Source organism: Emys orbicularis, chromosome 7 (assembly GCF_028017835.1).
Source record: "Emys orbicularis isolate rEmyOrb1 chromosome 7, rEmyOrb1.hap1, whole genome shotgun sequence".
Classification (NCBI taxonomy): domain Eukaryota; kingdom Metazoa; phylum Chordata; order Testudines; family Emydidae; genus Emys; species Emys orbicularis.
The window spans coordinates 110525204-110537435 of NC_088689.1; the positions used below are offsets into that span (position 1 = coordinate 110525204).

Below are 12232 nucleotides of genomic sequence, written 5' to 3' on the forward strand. Positions count from 1 at the left end.
CACAATTCCAGGAAATGTACAATGGGGTGACAGAGTACAGAACAGGTCTCATTGACTCTACAGTCGATTTCAAATTCGAGCGGAGAACAGTTCATTTCTCCCTTGCCTACACGTTTTAATTCCTCTGTCCCACTGCTATTACTTAGCGGGTAACCTGGTAAAGCAAATGGGATGCAGTTAAAAAAGCAGTTGCTTTTACTCTTGTTTTTTGCTGGTGTATTAGCCTCTGATTTGGGAGCTGTTCATTTGACTGTATCTGTTTTTCTATAATCTCAAAAGACCAATGGAGTGCATCTGGCAACTTCCTCTCCCAACCTGTTATCACCATGGATCAGCTGATGCTCAGAAGAAACAGTGTGGCCTCTCTCCTTGGCTAAGCTTGCAAAGTGGAATAAAGGAGTTATCTTGAAGAGCAGCCAAAAATAGAAAGCATCGCTTAGTGCAGTTCCCATCCCCATGGCTGCTATAGGAAGCCAAGTAAATCGGAACGCACTTGCAGCCACAATACAGAGGCATTTACTTTCCACCTGCCTTCCTTCTTCCCCTCGCTCATTCACAGCTTGCAAAATATTGGAAGTGACTCCATTGAAATCAGTGGCAAGACTCTCTGGGTATGTCTACACAGCAAGTGGCAGCCCGCAACAGCGAGTCTCAGGCTTGGTCTACACTCACCCCCCCAAATCGAACTAAGGTACGCAACTTCAGCTACGTGAATAACGTAGCTGAAGTTCGAAGTACCTTAGTTCGATCTTACCTCGGTCCACACGCGGCAGGCAGGCTCCCCCGTCGACTCCGCGGTACTCCTCTCGTCTAGCTGGAGTACCGCAGTCGACGGCGAGCACTTCCGGGTTCGACTTATCGCGTCCAGACCAGATGCGATAAGTCGAACCCAGAACTTCGATTGCCAGCCGCCGAACTAGCGGCTGGGTGTAGACATACCCTTAGAGTCCGGGTCTACAAACTTGGGCTCATGCTATGGCACTAAAAGTAGCTGTGTACACAGTCAGGCACGGGCTCCGAAGCCGAGGGACGGGGTAGGCTTCAGAGCCTGAACTGCAACGTGTACACAGCTGTTTTTAGCCCTGTAACGCTAGACGCGGGTCTGAGATTCGCTGCCACAAGCCACCACTTGCTGTGTGAATGTACCCTGTTAAGCAACTGCTTGCAGCCCTGTGCTTTTGGGGGTTCCATGCAGACTTATAATCCATGGAGTGGAGTGGCAACTCACCTCTCAATCTTTTGGCAGTAGGAACTGAGAAGGAGGCACGTGCCTCTGCGTATCCCTTTATAGCAAGGTAGGGCCCTGAAAATTATATATAGCCAGTCTCAGCTTCCTGCACAGAGCCACTCCGCTGCTCTTTGGCAAAACAAGAGCAGGGTAAGTAAACTCATGTACACTCACTACACACCATCCACTTCCATTATTGAGATGGTACTTGTTCGAGAGATGTGAACACACACAGACAAGGGTAAATAAGGGGATGCTGGAAAGCACCTTGTTGCAGTAACTGGAAATCCTTTAAAACAGATTTCTGAGTGTCAGACCATCTCCTGCTAAAGGGCGGGGCACAGTGTCAGAGTTATGAGAGCTAGAAAGGGCCGCTGGGGTCCGTGAATCTCAATGTTATCAACTCTCACAATTTCATGGCAAGTCTTGTGATATTTTCCTTAAGACCACAGCTCTTGGGGTCACATGAATACATCAAAATCTCAGCCTGTTTAAAAAAGGAAGTAAATTTCTAGTCCTCATGGTTATGGAGAAAAGCTAGAAAACATGAATCTTGCTGGCTCAAAGACCAGAACGCAAATAAAAAGCACCCCGAACATATTATTTTTTGAAATCTCATGATTTTTAAGTCATCTCATGATGTTTTAGGGTCCAACTCATGATTTCTGAATGCTTCGAGTCAGAAATTCTGCAATCTATTGCAGAAACGGTCTCCTCTAAGCTAGTTTTGATTCTTAGCAGCAATGATGCCTTAACCACCTCCTCTGGGAGTCAATTCCACTGTCCAATGGTTCCTTTTCCTATTAACTTAGCAACTTTCCCCCATTATTTTGCTTAATGCATGGCACCATCCTGTGCATGTTTCCAAGACCCTAATGTGTAAATAAATTAAGTATATATTAAATACAGAGTCTGGTATTTATATCACATGTACAATATGTTGGAATGTGTGCGTCAAGTATACGTCATATATTTTCTACCTAGACAGATCCAAAGGTACAGCAATGTTCTTGAACATGGCCCTGCTTTCCAACAAATCCAAAGGATACATTCTACGTTAAGGGAACGTTTACACTTAAAATACCGCAGCTGAGCTGCTACAGCACTTCTGTACTCCCTACGCTGACAGGAGAAGCCATCCTGTCGGTGTACAAAATCTACCTCCTTGAGAGGTGGTAGGTAGGTCGACAGAAGAATTTTCCCTAGTGCTTACATAGGGACTTAGGTCGGCTTAAATGCATCGCTCAGGGGTGTGGATTTTTCACACCCCTGACCAACGTAGTTAAACCGACTTCATTTTCTAGTGTAGACGAAGCCTACAATTTACCTACTTGACAAGGGCTTGGTGAGGATTAGTATTTTAATGTCTGTATCCTGCTCTGAAAGATAAGGCTGCAGATAAATAAGTGCTAAGTATTATTATATAGCACAGGGGGAGATGGTTAAGGAGAGGGGCTCCTGTAAGACTAAAAGGTAGGTCTGTGCCTTGGACCAGAGCACAGGCGGGTTGTTAGGCATAGTACAGCAGCAGTTAGCCATTCTTTCTTTGCTGCTCCTCACATCATATTCTCTTGAATCAATTCATTCTTTGCACCATTATTTTCCTTGGTCAAGTGACAGAGCAAGACCCCACCCCACCCCCAAAATAAAGCAATGCCCATACTTGGCTCCTGCTGGGGTACAAGTGCCAGAGAATCCTATGAATTCCAGCTTGCTTTTGAGCACCGTAGATAACAGTGGGACACAGTCTGAAAGCAGCGGAAGTTGTGCCAACATTTTGATTTGCAAATCCACCCGCATAAGGTACCCAAACAAGATCAAATTTTGAGTTTCTATTTGTGCCACCAGTACAGAGGAAAGCTAGATGAGCCAGATTCTGATCTCGGGCACGGTAGTGTAAATCCAGCACAACTCCACTGAAGTCAAAGGGAGTTATGATGAATTTACACCCAAGAAAATGGGATCAGAATCTGGCCCAGAAATGTTTAGATTCTAGTCTGGTTATTTCTTATTCTGTGCCTATCACCAGGATAGCTGAGTGCCTTCAAGATTAAAGAATAATCAATGAAAATAACCTCTAGTATCCAAGAACTGAAATGATAAACTTGCTTCAAAATGTGAACATGTTAACCACAGCTCTGACCTGGAACTTTCTGGGGGACAGAATGAATATCGTACAATAGATGAATATGCTATAGCATTTGTTTGATCCCAGTACCGTGGCCTGGTGCAGTTTCATACAAGTTGCCCCAAAATGTGTGGCTAGACACAGAATGGGAGGAACTCTTCCTCTACTGTACCTAGGGTACTGTCTGTCCAGCCGCCCATCCCTAAATACAAAGCCAAACACCCTGACTTAAGAAGAGCCATTCCTACATATTGACACAAAGAGGATGCTCTTTGCCATCGGGTCCTGCCCAGGCTAATCGTGCTCACTAGACAAACAAATTACAAATGCATATGCAAGGTCACCCAGGCAAACCAGCCCCTTGCTACTAAGCTGCTTGATCACACATACGTACTTGAACAAGATCCATCAACAGGCCAGCAGCCACCATGCCCAAACCAGCCAAGAGGAATGGCACGAAGATCTGGGAGGCAATGGAGAAGGACGTCTCTGGGAGAAATCCATTAGCCGACCTGGTCAGCTTGCAGGTGAAACCTCTCAGTTTCTTCCCATGGAAGCACAGCTCCAGTTGTAGCTGGGTGACCACCATGGTCAAATGCCGTTAACCCATATTCAACAGGCAGAGCACGAAAAAAAGCCAGGAGCTCACACACATCACATGCCCAGCTGCTTGCTCCACAGTTTGAAGACACTTCTCCCCAACCTAGCAACGAAGCCACAGTCCTTTAGTTTCCTCTTCTCCTCCTCCCTTCCAGAGAACCACAGCAAGCTTATCTTCCAAAATCAGCTTGACTTGGTTGAGCTCAGACTGCGAGGAGCCTCATGGAAGCTCTTTCTCCATGTTACATCCAGAAGAATTTAGAAGAGAAGAAAGGAAGATTGCTGAGATGTTTGTGGATAAATACTGATGATCCGACCCCTGCTCCAGCTTCCCCCAGCTCAGCGAAAACCAGAAAGACCTGCTCCTCAGGCTATGGCATAAGAGTCCCTGAGCAAAGAGTGACAGGCCATGCAGGAATCCCTCGGTGTTCTCAGAGGCACAGGTGTCCTTTCTCCTCAGGTTACATTTCTTCGCAGAACATGGCTTGCCTTTGATACAATGGTTTAATATATAAGCTGGTGCTGAAGTAGCCCCACCATGTGGGGCATTGAACTTTTCTCACCGTTCCAAGGCCAAGGGGTGGGGCAATTAATATCCAGGTTTTCATTTGGTTTCCCTCAAGGTCGCCGAGAGCAGGAGTCCACGCCTGTTACAACCCCGGCTATTACCCAGCTCCCATTGGGAAAGGCAGCAAAACTGTACTGGCTGTGAGAGAACGTTTGCCCCGCCTGACCCCCTTTTTGCTCCCCCCTCTCCAGTCTCGTCTGTGGTGTACGAGCTCAGGAAGGAATAATCAGCTTATGTCGGCTGTATCTCTGAATGATTGACTTAAAAAAATTCCACAGAACCAACCAATGAGCTTCAAAGACGAATACCCTTATCTGCTGTCATCACGTCAACTTTCAGCTACCTTGCAAAGACCAAGATAAAAGTCACAGCAGGAGCTTATTTAAGGTAGCTCTATAATCTTACTAGACCATGGGGAAAGAAGGAAAAAGTTTCCAATAGCTAATATATGCTCTTTCATATAGGGGAGGGATAGCTCAGTGGTTTGAGCATTGGCCTGCTAAACCTAGGGTTGTGAGTTCAATCCTTAAGGGGGCCACTTAGGGATCTGGGGCAAAAATCAGTACTTGGTCCTGCTACTGAAGGCAGGGGGCTGGACTTGATGACCTTTTGGGGTCCCTTCCAGTTCTATGAGATAGGTATATCTCCACTTCCTGTCCTAAAGCTTATTCCTGCATGCTGCTGAATAGCTTTTGCGTTCCACCCCAGAGGTGGCTTCATCTCAGTGCTTCCTGCTTAAAGATACATGGCCAAAGTCACTGGCATACGCCCATTGACTTCGGTGTGGTTGCGCCCATTTATGCTAGTAAATTTGTATCATTCTTTGTAGATATGGGCCTAAATTGTAAAGCTCAAATCCAGATCCAAACTTGGGGGTGGGGGCGTTAATGGAACTTGGAAGGTGTTTTGTCAGGGCTCCTCTGTGACAGGATGGATTAATTTAAATCAGCAAACAGGAAGCCTTGATTTAAATCATCAATTTTAATCATGTTTTGAATTTGTACTTTTTAGTTATTTTCCTGAAGAAAAGTTGATTCTCACTGGTTGATAACTATTAAACCATGTGGATTTGCAACTAAATATAGCCTTTACTCTAAATTTGGTGCTTCTTTCTACTAACCAGGAGGGTATACTATAGCTATATACATTATATAGCTTAACGTACAATTATTCAGATTCTTCATTTTTATAATTTTAGAAAATGGTAAATGATTCATTTCTTATTCACTATCTGGTGATTAACTTTTTTACTTGTTATTTGTGTCAAGTCCTATTTGGATGGAAATGCAAATTCAATTAAAATGCTAAAAAACTGCATTTTGCTTGTTTTAATTAAATAAATGTGCTGGAAACACAAGAAAAAAAAAGCATACCAAAAAGTTTATCAAAACATATTTTGCATTTAAAACTAAACTGTTTATTAAACGAAGGAAGTATTATCTGTAGTTAGTGAATTGAACCAATTATTTCTGATCAGTGTGTCCTTCAAGATTTTGGAACTAGTAGATCCCATCCTCTCACATCTAGTTTCTATTTGCAAATTAGAAGAGAAAATAACAAGCTTTCCTGCTTTTTCAACTCCCAATTGGCTTCTTAATTTTGAATGAACTAGTCACTGAACTGAACTAGTTGAATAAACTGAAATGAAGAAAATATTCTCTCTGCAGTCAAAAGCTGGCTTAACACATAACAACTCTGCTCCCAGGTGCTTAGCTAGTGGCTGCCACCAATTCAGTGGCTTTCTTTCTTTCAAAGTTGGCACCAAATATGTACTATTGAATGTAAATTTTGTATTTAAATGATTTTAATAGATTATAATATTTAAATTTCAAAATTAATTTTAAATGTTTTTTAAATAAAGTTGTATTTAATTTAAATAATCTGATTTCAATTTAAAAAGTCTGTTTTTTTTAAATCTTCACTTTATACTCATCCTTCTCTGTAATAATTTGGATGGCATGTTAGGGTCTTGGAGTCAAAAGGTTCTATATAAGTTATTTGTAATGAAAGGGGATTTGGACGGCCTGAGGTATTGGAAATTGGATAGTGAGCCTTTCACTGATCAGTTGCTGGTTTAAATCCAGCCAGTCAGTAGTGATAGAAATCGCTGGCTGTTTGGTGGCCAGTACAAAGAGTCTGCCTGTCTCAGTCCAGTTCCTAGCATTCAAAATCAACATTGAAAAACCCTCATTACTATATTTGGCACTAGCTGGCCTCTGAACAGGCATTCTCAGCAAGGAGATTTAAGAACACATGGGCCATGTAATCTGAACTAGTATTTGTCCCCAGCACTAAACACACTGGCTGGGAGTGTGGATATCTTCCCCAGCCCTAAATTCACAAACACACACACAATTATCAAGTCTATAGGGTTTGGCTGCACAAGGATCTCCAGGTAAGTGTTACAGGCCACAAAGCAAGAGCCCTGGCTCCAGATTCCTGACTCAGTCCTTTGCTGCTCCCAGAGATGATGCACCAGGAGCAATGCAGGGAGGCAGTATTCTCAAAGCCAGTGGGATTTGAGACTCCATCAATAGCAGCACATGGTGGCTGTCAGGAAGCAAAGAAGGGAGGTCGTTTCAAACCTCCCTGCTGGAGGAGAGCTCAAAGGGATGGGAACAGGGGAGACTGAACAGAGAAGCTCTCTCCAATGCCTACAAAATGGGTTTTATGACCCAGTCTGCTTCTTCCCACCAACAACTTCAAGGTAATAGGATGAAGCTCTGGTTCCACGCAGAAGTCTGAGGTCAACTGAGTAACGAATGCAGGGCTGGTCCTAGGCAGCAACCTCAGGATTTCAGGGGTTTGTATGCATGTATGCAGATAATCAATATACACAGTCCTAAAAAGTCACTGTACATTGTGAATTGCTTGTTCATAGACAAAAGCATTAGTATAAGGAAAGTATCAGATTGTTTGAAAGATCCAGGTGCCATAAAGTGACATAATAGCTAGTATGTCCTATATTAAAGCTTCGGCAAGCTGGGGTGAATGAGTTTATCACACTCTGTCACGCTCCATTACTAAGCAAGCACAATAAAGAGCATTCAACTGGCAAATCGACAGGCAGAAAACATAGTTAACTTAGGCGGCCCATGTTTGCACACTGGCTTTTTTTATTGTACACTTAAGGAACCTCTGATCGAGAGTCATATATCCAGAGCCTCACCCCTTCCAGCACAAACTGTCCCACAAGGTAATATTTTGTTTACACTAAGTTCTTTGGGGCAGGAACCACTTCTGGTTATATGCCTAGACAGCACCTAGCACAGTGGGGCTCTTACCCCTGACCGGGGCCTCTAATGAATAACTTTCAAAAAGAAAATCAAAAGCACTAAGAGGAGCACAGGGAAAGACACAAAATGCCAAAGAACAAGATTTTAAACACATTTTCTTTAGATGTGACTTAACCTTGCTGCAGAATGTGGTAGCACAAGCTGTCCCCAACCGTGTTGTGTATACCACTGTGGCTGGCCACCTTCCTGTCCTCCATGTTCAAATCACTGGAGGGCAGGGCTGTTAAGCACCAGTGGGCTCCAGGAATAAGAACAGGACTGATACTGCTAGTTCACTGCCAGTTTGGGGCAAATTATTTCAATTTCATTTTTTAATGTATTTATCTCTCTCCCTCTATTTGAACAGCGACAAAAAGGAGAGGGGAGCGTTTATGTCAAGGTGGGCTGGGAGCAGGCAGACCATGAGTGAACAGGGGAGGAGGCCAGAAAGGAGCACCAGGGAAATGCTGAGTTCCTATTCATTCAGCAGAAGCAGCAGCAACAGGTGGTTTGGGATAGGTTAGCCTGGTGAGGAGGCAGAAAAGGGAGGAAGAGTCCAAGCATCAGTGAGTCCATCCGTGCGGGGGTGGGGGGAATGGAAAGAGCCATACATTCACTTGGGCTGTGCACATTGATCAGGCCAAGTGCTAGCAGCTGGAGCGCTTGTCTTTCCACAAGTGAGCTTGCACTGTGCTGATTTCTTCCCTGACTGGTTAGGAACTCGGCATGAGAGGGAAGGGTACTATGTATTCTTATTCACATGGAACTATTTGTAATTTCTGTTGGATAGGGGGAGTCATTTCACTTCCTGTTCTCAACGACAGAGTGACGTTGCTGTGCAACTGTTTAACAACTGGCATGTGCTTCCCCAGAAGTGACCGCTTTTCAGGAAACACTTCACCTGCCACTGTATACATGATTTGTAAAGCGGTTGTGTGAACATTAGATAAAAGGTAATTTATATTAAACATCAGTTATTAATAAAAAAGGAAAACAATCAAAATAGAGAGAGATTAAAAATTAAAAATCAAACCAAACCCTCTATATGTTAAAACTCCATTAAGGGGGAGACAAAACCAGGATCAGGAAGGACACTAAATTAAGAGGCCCTCTGCTGAGCTACTGACACATAGCATCTTCTGTTCTAGGAGGGTTCTTATAAGAGTGGATAATGTGTGCTGCAGTAACTGGTATCAACTGGTGAATTAAGGATACTGTGCCAGTCTTAAGAGGCAATGTCCTTCGCTTCAATGGGTCCTAGTTGATCTCCTTACGCCACAAGAGTAATCGAGGGGCTGAAGGGAAATAACTCCAACTTTTTGAAAGTTGTCAATACCAGCACGGGGCTTTCAGTGTCACCATATCAGATAACGAAGGGGCACGCTGACCTGATAGCTTGCTAGTCAAATACACAGGGAGGAAAAATAGGAATGCAAAACTGAAAAAGCATTACCCATTAGTAACAACACATTGTGACCTCTTGATTGTACTACGGACATAAACTGTAACTCTAAATGTAAATGGTCTACAATCAGTTCTTAGTCTAATCAGAACTTAGACTTTAAGTAGTGCCTCTCACAGAAAACATGTTACACAGGCTGGAAAGCGACCCAAGTCATTCATTAGAAAGCCTTAGAAACAAACATGGAGAGCAACTTGATGCTCAGCAGGTTGCATTTGGCACTAAGAAGAGCACTAGGGAGCTCTGGGGCTTGGAAGCACCATAGTGATGCTTTTAGTCTCCATGGGAGCTGCAGGAGAAGACATTCGACAGGCCTTGCCTAGAGATAGCCAGAGCACTCTGCAGAAGTAGCTGTGTAATGCTGGTTTAAATTTGGGGGTGGGGAAGGAAATGAACATCCAAAATGAAGGGAGACCGTCTGTCCCATATCCACCCCACCTGCTGTAACCCTTTCACTTGTGCATATCCAGGAAGAGAGAAAAGGCAGGACCTCGGAAGCCTGGTAACAGCACACCACACACACTCATACAGAAGAGCTTTTTACCCTTACCTGAACATAGTCCAAAACCATCCCAGCCAAGACCATGCCAAGCCCTGCTAACAGGTACGGCAGGAGCACCTGCAGGCCAATTGCAATGGCCGATTCGTCCTGCCACTTTGCCATGAGCCCTTTCCCCTCGGCTGGCTGCTTCTGCTGTGAGACCAAAGGGACCTCCTCTGCTTCCTGGCTGCCAAGTCTGCTGTCTTTGTGTTTACCCTTGCTCTTTGCTTTGTGCCTGGATCGCTCTCCATTTTTCGTCCTGCCCTCCTTCTTCCGCTGCCGAGCTTCCTCCTCTTTCATCTTGATCCTCGCAAATCAATGGCTTTCTAAAGATGCAAGACAAGAAACAGGCCAAAGTGAGAGGTGATAAAAGGGAGAATCCCATTAGGTGGGTTTGTTTGTTTTTTCCCCCTGAGAGGTGCCCTTTGTATTCAACCACAGTTACCTCCTTCCCATCAGCTTTAGGGCAAAATGCCACCTACTCCTCCAAGCATTGGCTCAGATTACTAGTTGATCCAAGTATTGGTCCTTAGACTTTCATTTAGCCTCTCATTCCAGGCCACTGGTTTTCCTCTCCGTAATCCCATCTCCCCACACTGGCATGGGGTCATGCCACACCTGCTGCCATGCATTCCAGCACTCACTCAGTAAAAGGCCAGGCACTCACCAAGGAGACTGCAGTCCAGTGCATGTGGCCTGCTTCCCACACTCCATGAGTTTCCCAATGATTATGAGAGGGGGGACTCAGAAGTAGACTCAGCAATTTGTAGGCTCAGGACCTTACCTGGTATAGGAAACAGACATATTATATCCAGTAGGGGGCAGCAGTGCCAATGCTAGCCCATTGGGGGCCCTAAGCAGGAGTATTTTGAGGTCCCCCCCTCACAACATATACTAATAATTAATAAGGGGGCCCTTGACCTGCTCAGGGCCCTAAGCAATTGTTTAGTCTGCTTATACCTAGCGCCAGCTCTGTGGGGCAATACAGTACAAATGTATATTACAGCAAGTAGTCACTCACTAGCTGATGAGCTGATATTTATTTGACCATGTGTTAGATCTCCATTATACCATTCTTTCACACCTATCCTAATATACAAATATGGGGACCTCAAGGTCAGGGCTGTCCCTAGACATTTGGGTGCCCTACGCAGCTCCCCCGCAGCCTCCCCCCCCCACAGGGTCTGGGAGGCAGGAGCTGTGGGGGGCCACTTTTGGGGGCCCCACAGGCCCAGAGTGGCCCAGGGGATTAGCAGGGGGCCGGGAGCAGCCCGCTGCGCTTCCCTCGCGCCGGCCCCAGCTGTGTCGCTCGGGGGAAGGGATCCCCCACTCACCGGCAGTGGCGGGAAGTGGAGCTGCTCAGCCCTAGCCCGCTCCACTCTGCCAGCTCCCAGCCGTGGCGCTCTGCTTCCCGCTGCCGGCGAGAGCTTGGGGCAGTCCTTTCCCCAACCCGAGCCACATGGCTGGGGCCGGGGCAAGGGAAGCGGAGCGGGCTGGGGCTGCGTCTCTCTGCTTCCCGCTGCCGGCGAGAGCTTGGGGCAGTCCTTTCCCCAACCCGAGCCACATGGCTGGGGCCGGGGCAAGGGAAGCGGAGCGGGCTGGGGCTGCGTCTCTCTGCTTCCTGCTGCTGGTGCGTGCAGGGGGATGATCTTTCCCCCGCACTCACCGGCGGCGGGAAGCGGAGCGCTGTGGATGGGAGCTGGAGGAGTAGAGCAGGCTGGGGCCGGGTTGCTCCGCTTCCCGCCGCTGCCGGTGAGTGCGGGGTTGCTGGGGGAAGAGGTGGAATGGGGGCGGGCCGAAGACGGAGGAGTGGGGAAGGGTAAGAGGCAGGGCGGAGGGAGTTGTCTGGGGCCCCACACTCCCCTAGGGACGGCCCTGCCCCTTGAAGGGGGGGGGGCGGCCGAGGGATAGGGCTGGTCGCCAGGGCTGCCACGTATGCAGCACGCAGCTGCCTAGGGCACCATGAAAAATGGGGCAATTTGGTGCCCTAAATTTCATGGTGCCCTACGCAGCTGCGTATGCTGTGTATGCCTAAGGACGGCCCTGCTCAAGGTCATATCTGTCTACAAAGCATCTACCATGCCTAACCATGGTGCCATATTAGTGGCAGATAATAGTGCAATGTGACACTTATTTAATGGCTCTGTGAAATAGACTGGTCTCAGCCCGGTCCTTGGTCACGTGGCCATGTCAAAATTGGCACTAACTGGCCCCCGTGTTGGCAGGCTCATTATAGAGGCTACGGAGAACTGACTCCCAATCCCACAGGTCTGATCCAGTACCTGGTCACTGGCTGGCTGATGTTTTGTGATCTGCAGTTCAGAGAGCTGTGGATCGAATGCATGGGATGCAGGCCTCAGACAGATACATCCTAACCCTCAATTCCTCTAGTCCAGGTAGCACTCAACTCTCCTCTCAGCTTGGCAAACA

General features: G+C 46.4%; 1 protein-coding gene across 2 annotated transcripts in view; it reads right to left on the reverse strand.

Moving 5' to 3' along the window:
• SLC41A3 (solute carrier family 41 member 3) overlaps positions 1–10102 on the reverse strand; it is a 34136-nt gene extending 24034 nt beyond the window's left edge. Inside the window, exon 1 of one of the 2 annotated variants that reach the window (XM_065407898.1) lies at positions 9812–10102. In XM_065407898.1, coding sequence (XP_065263970.1) covers positions 9812–10102 — 291 coding nt within the window. Of the gene's footprint in view, positions 1–3750; positions 3946–9811 lie in introns of those variants that run through there. The other variant, XM_065407899.1, reaches the window with a different exon arrangement.
• Positions 10103–12232: the final 2130 nt, after the last annotated feature.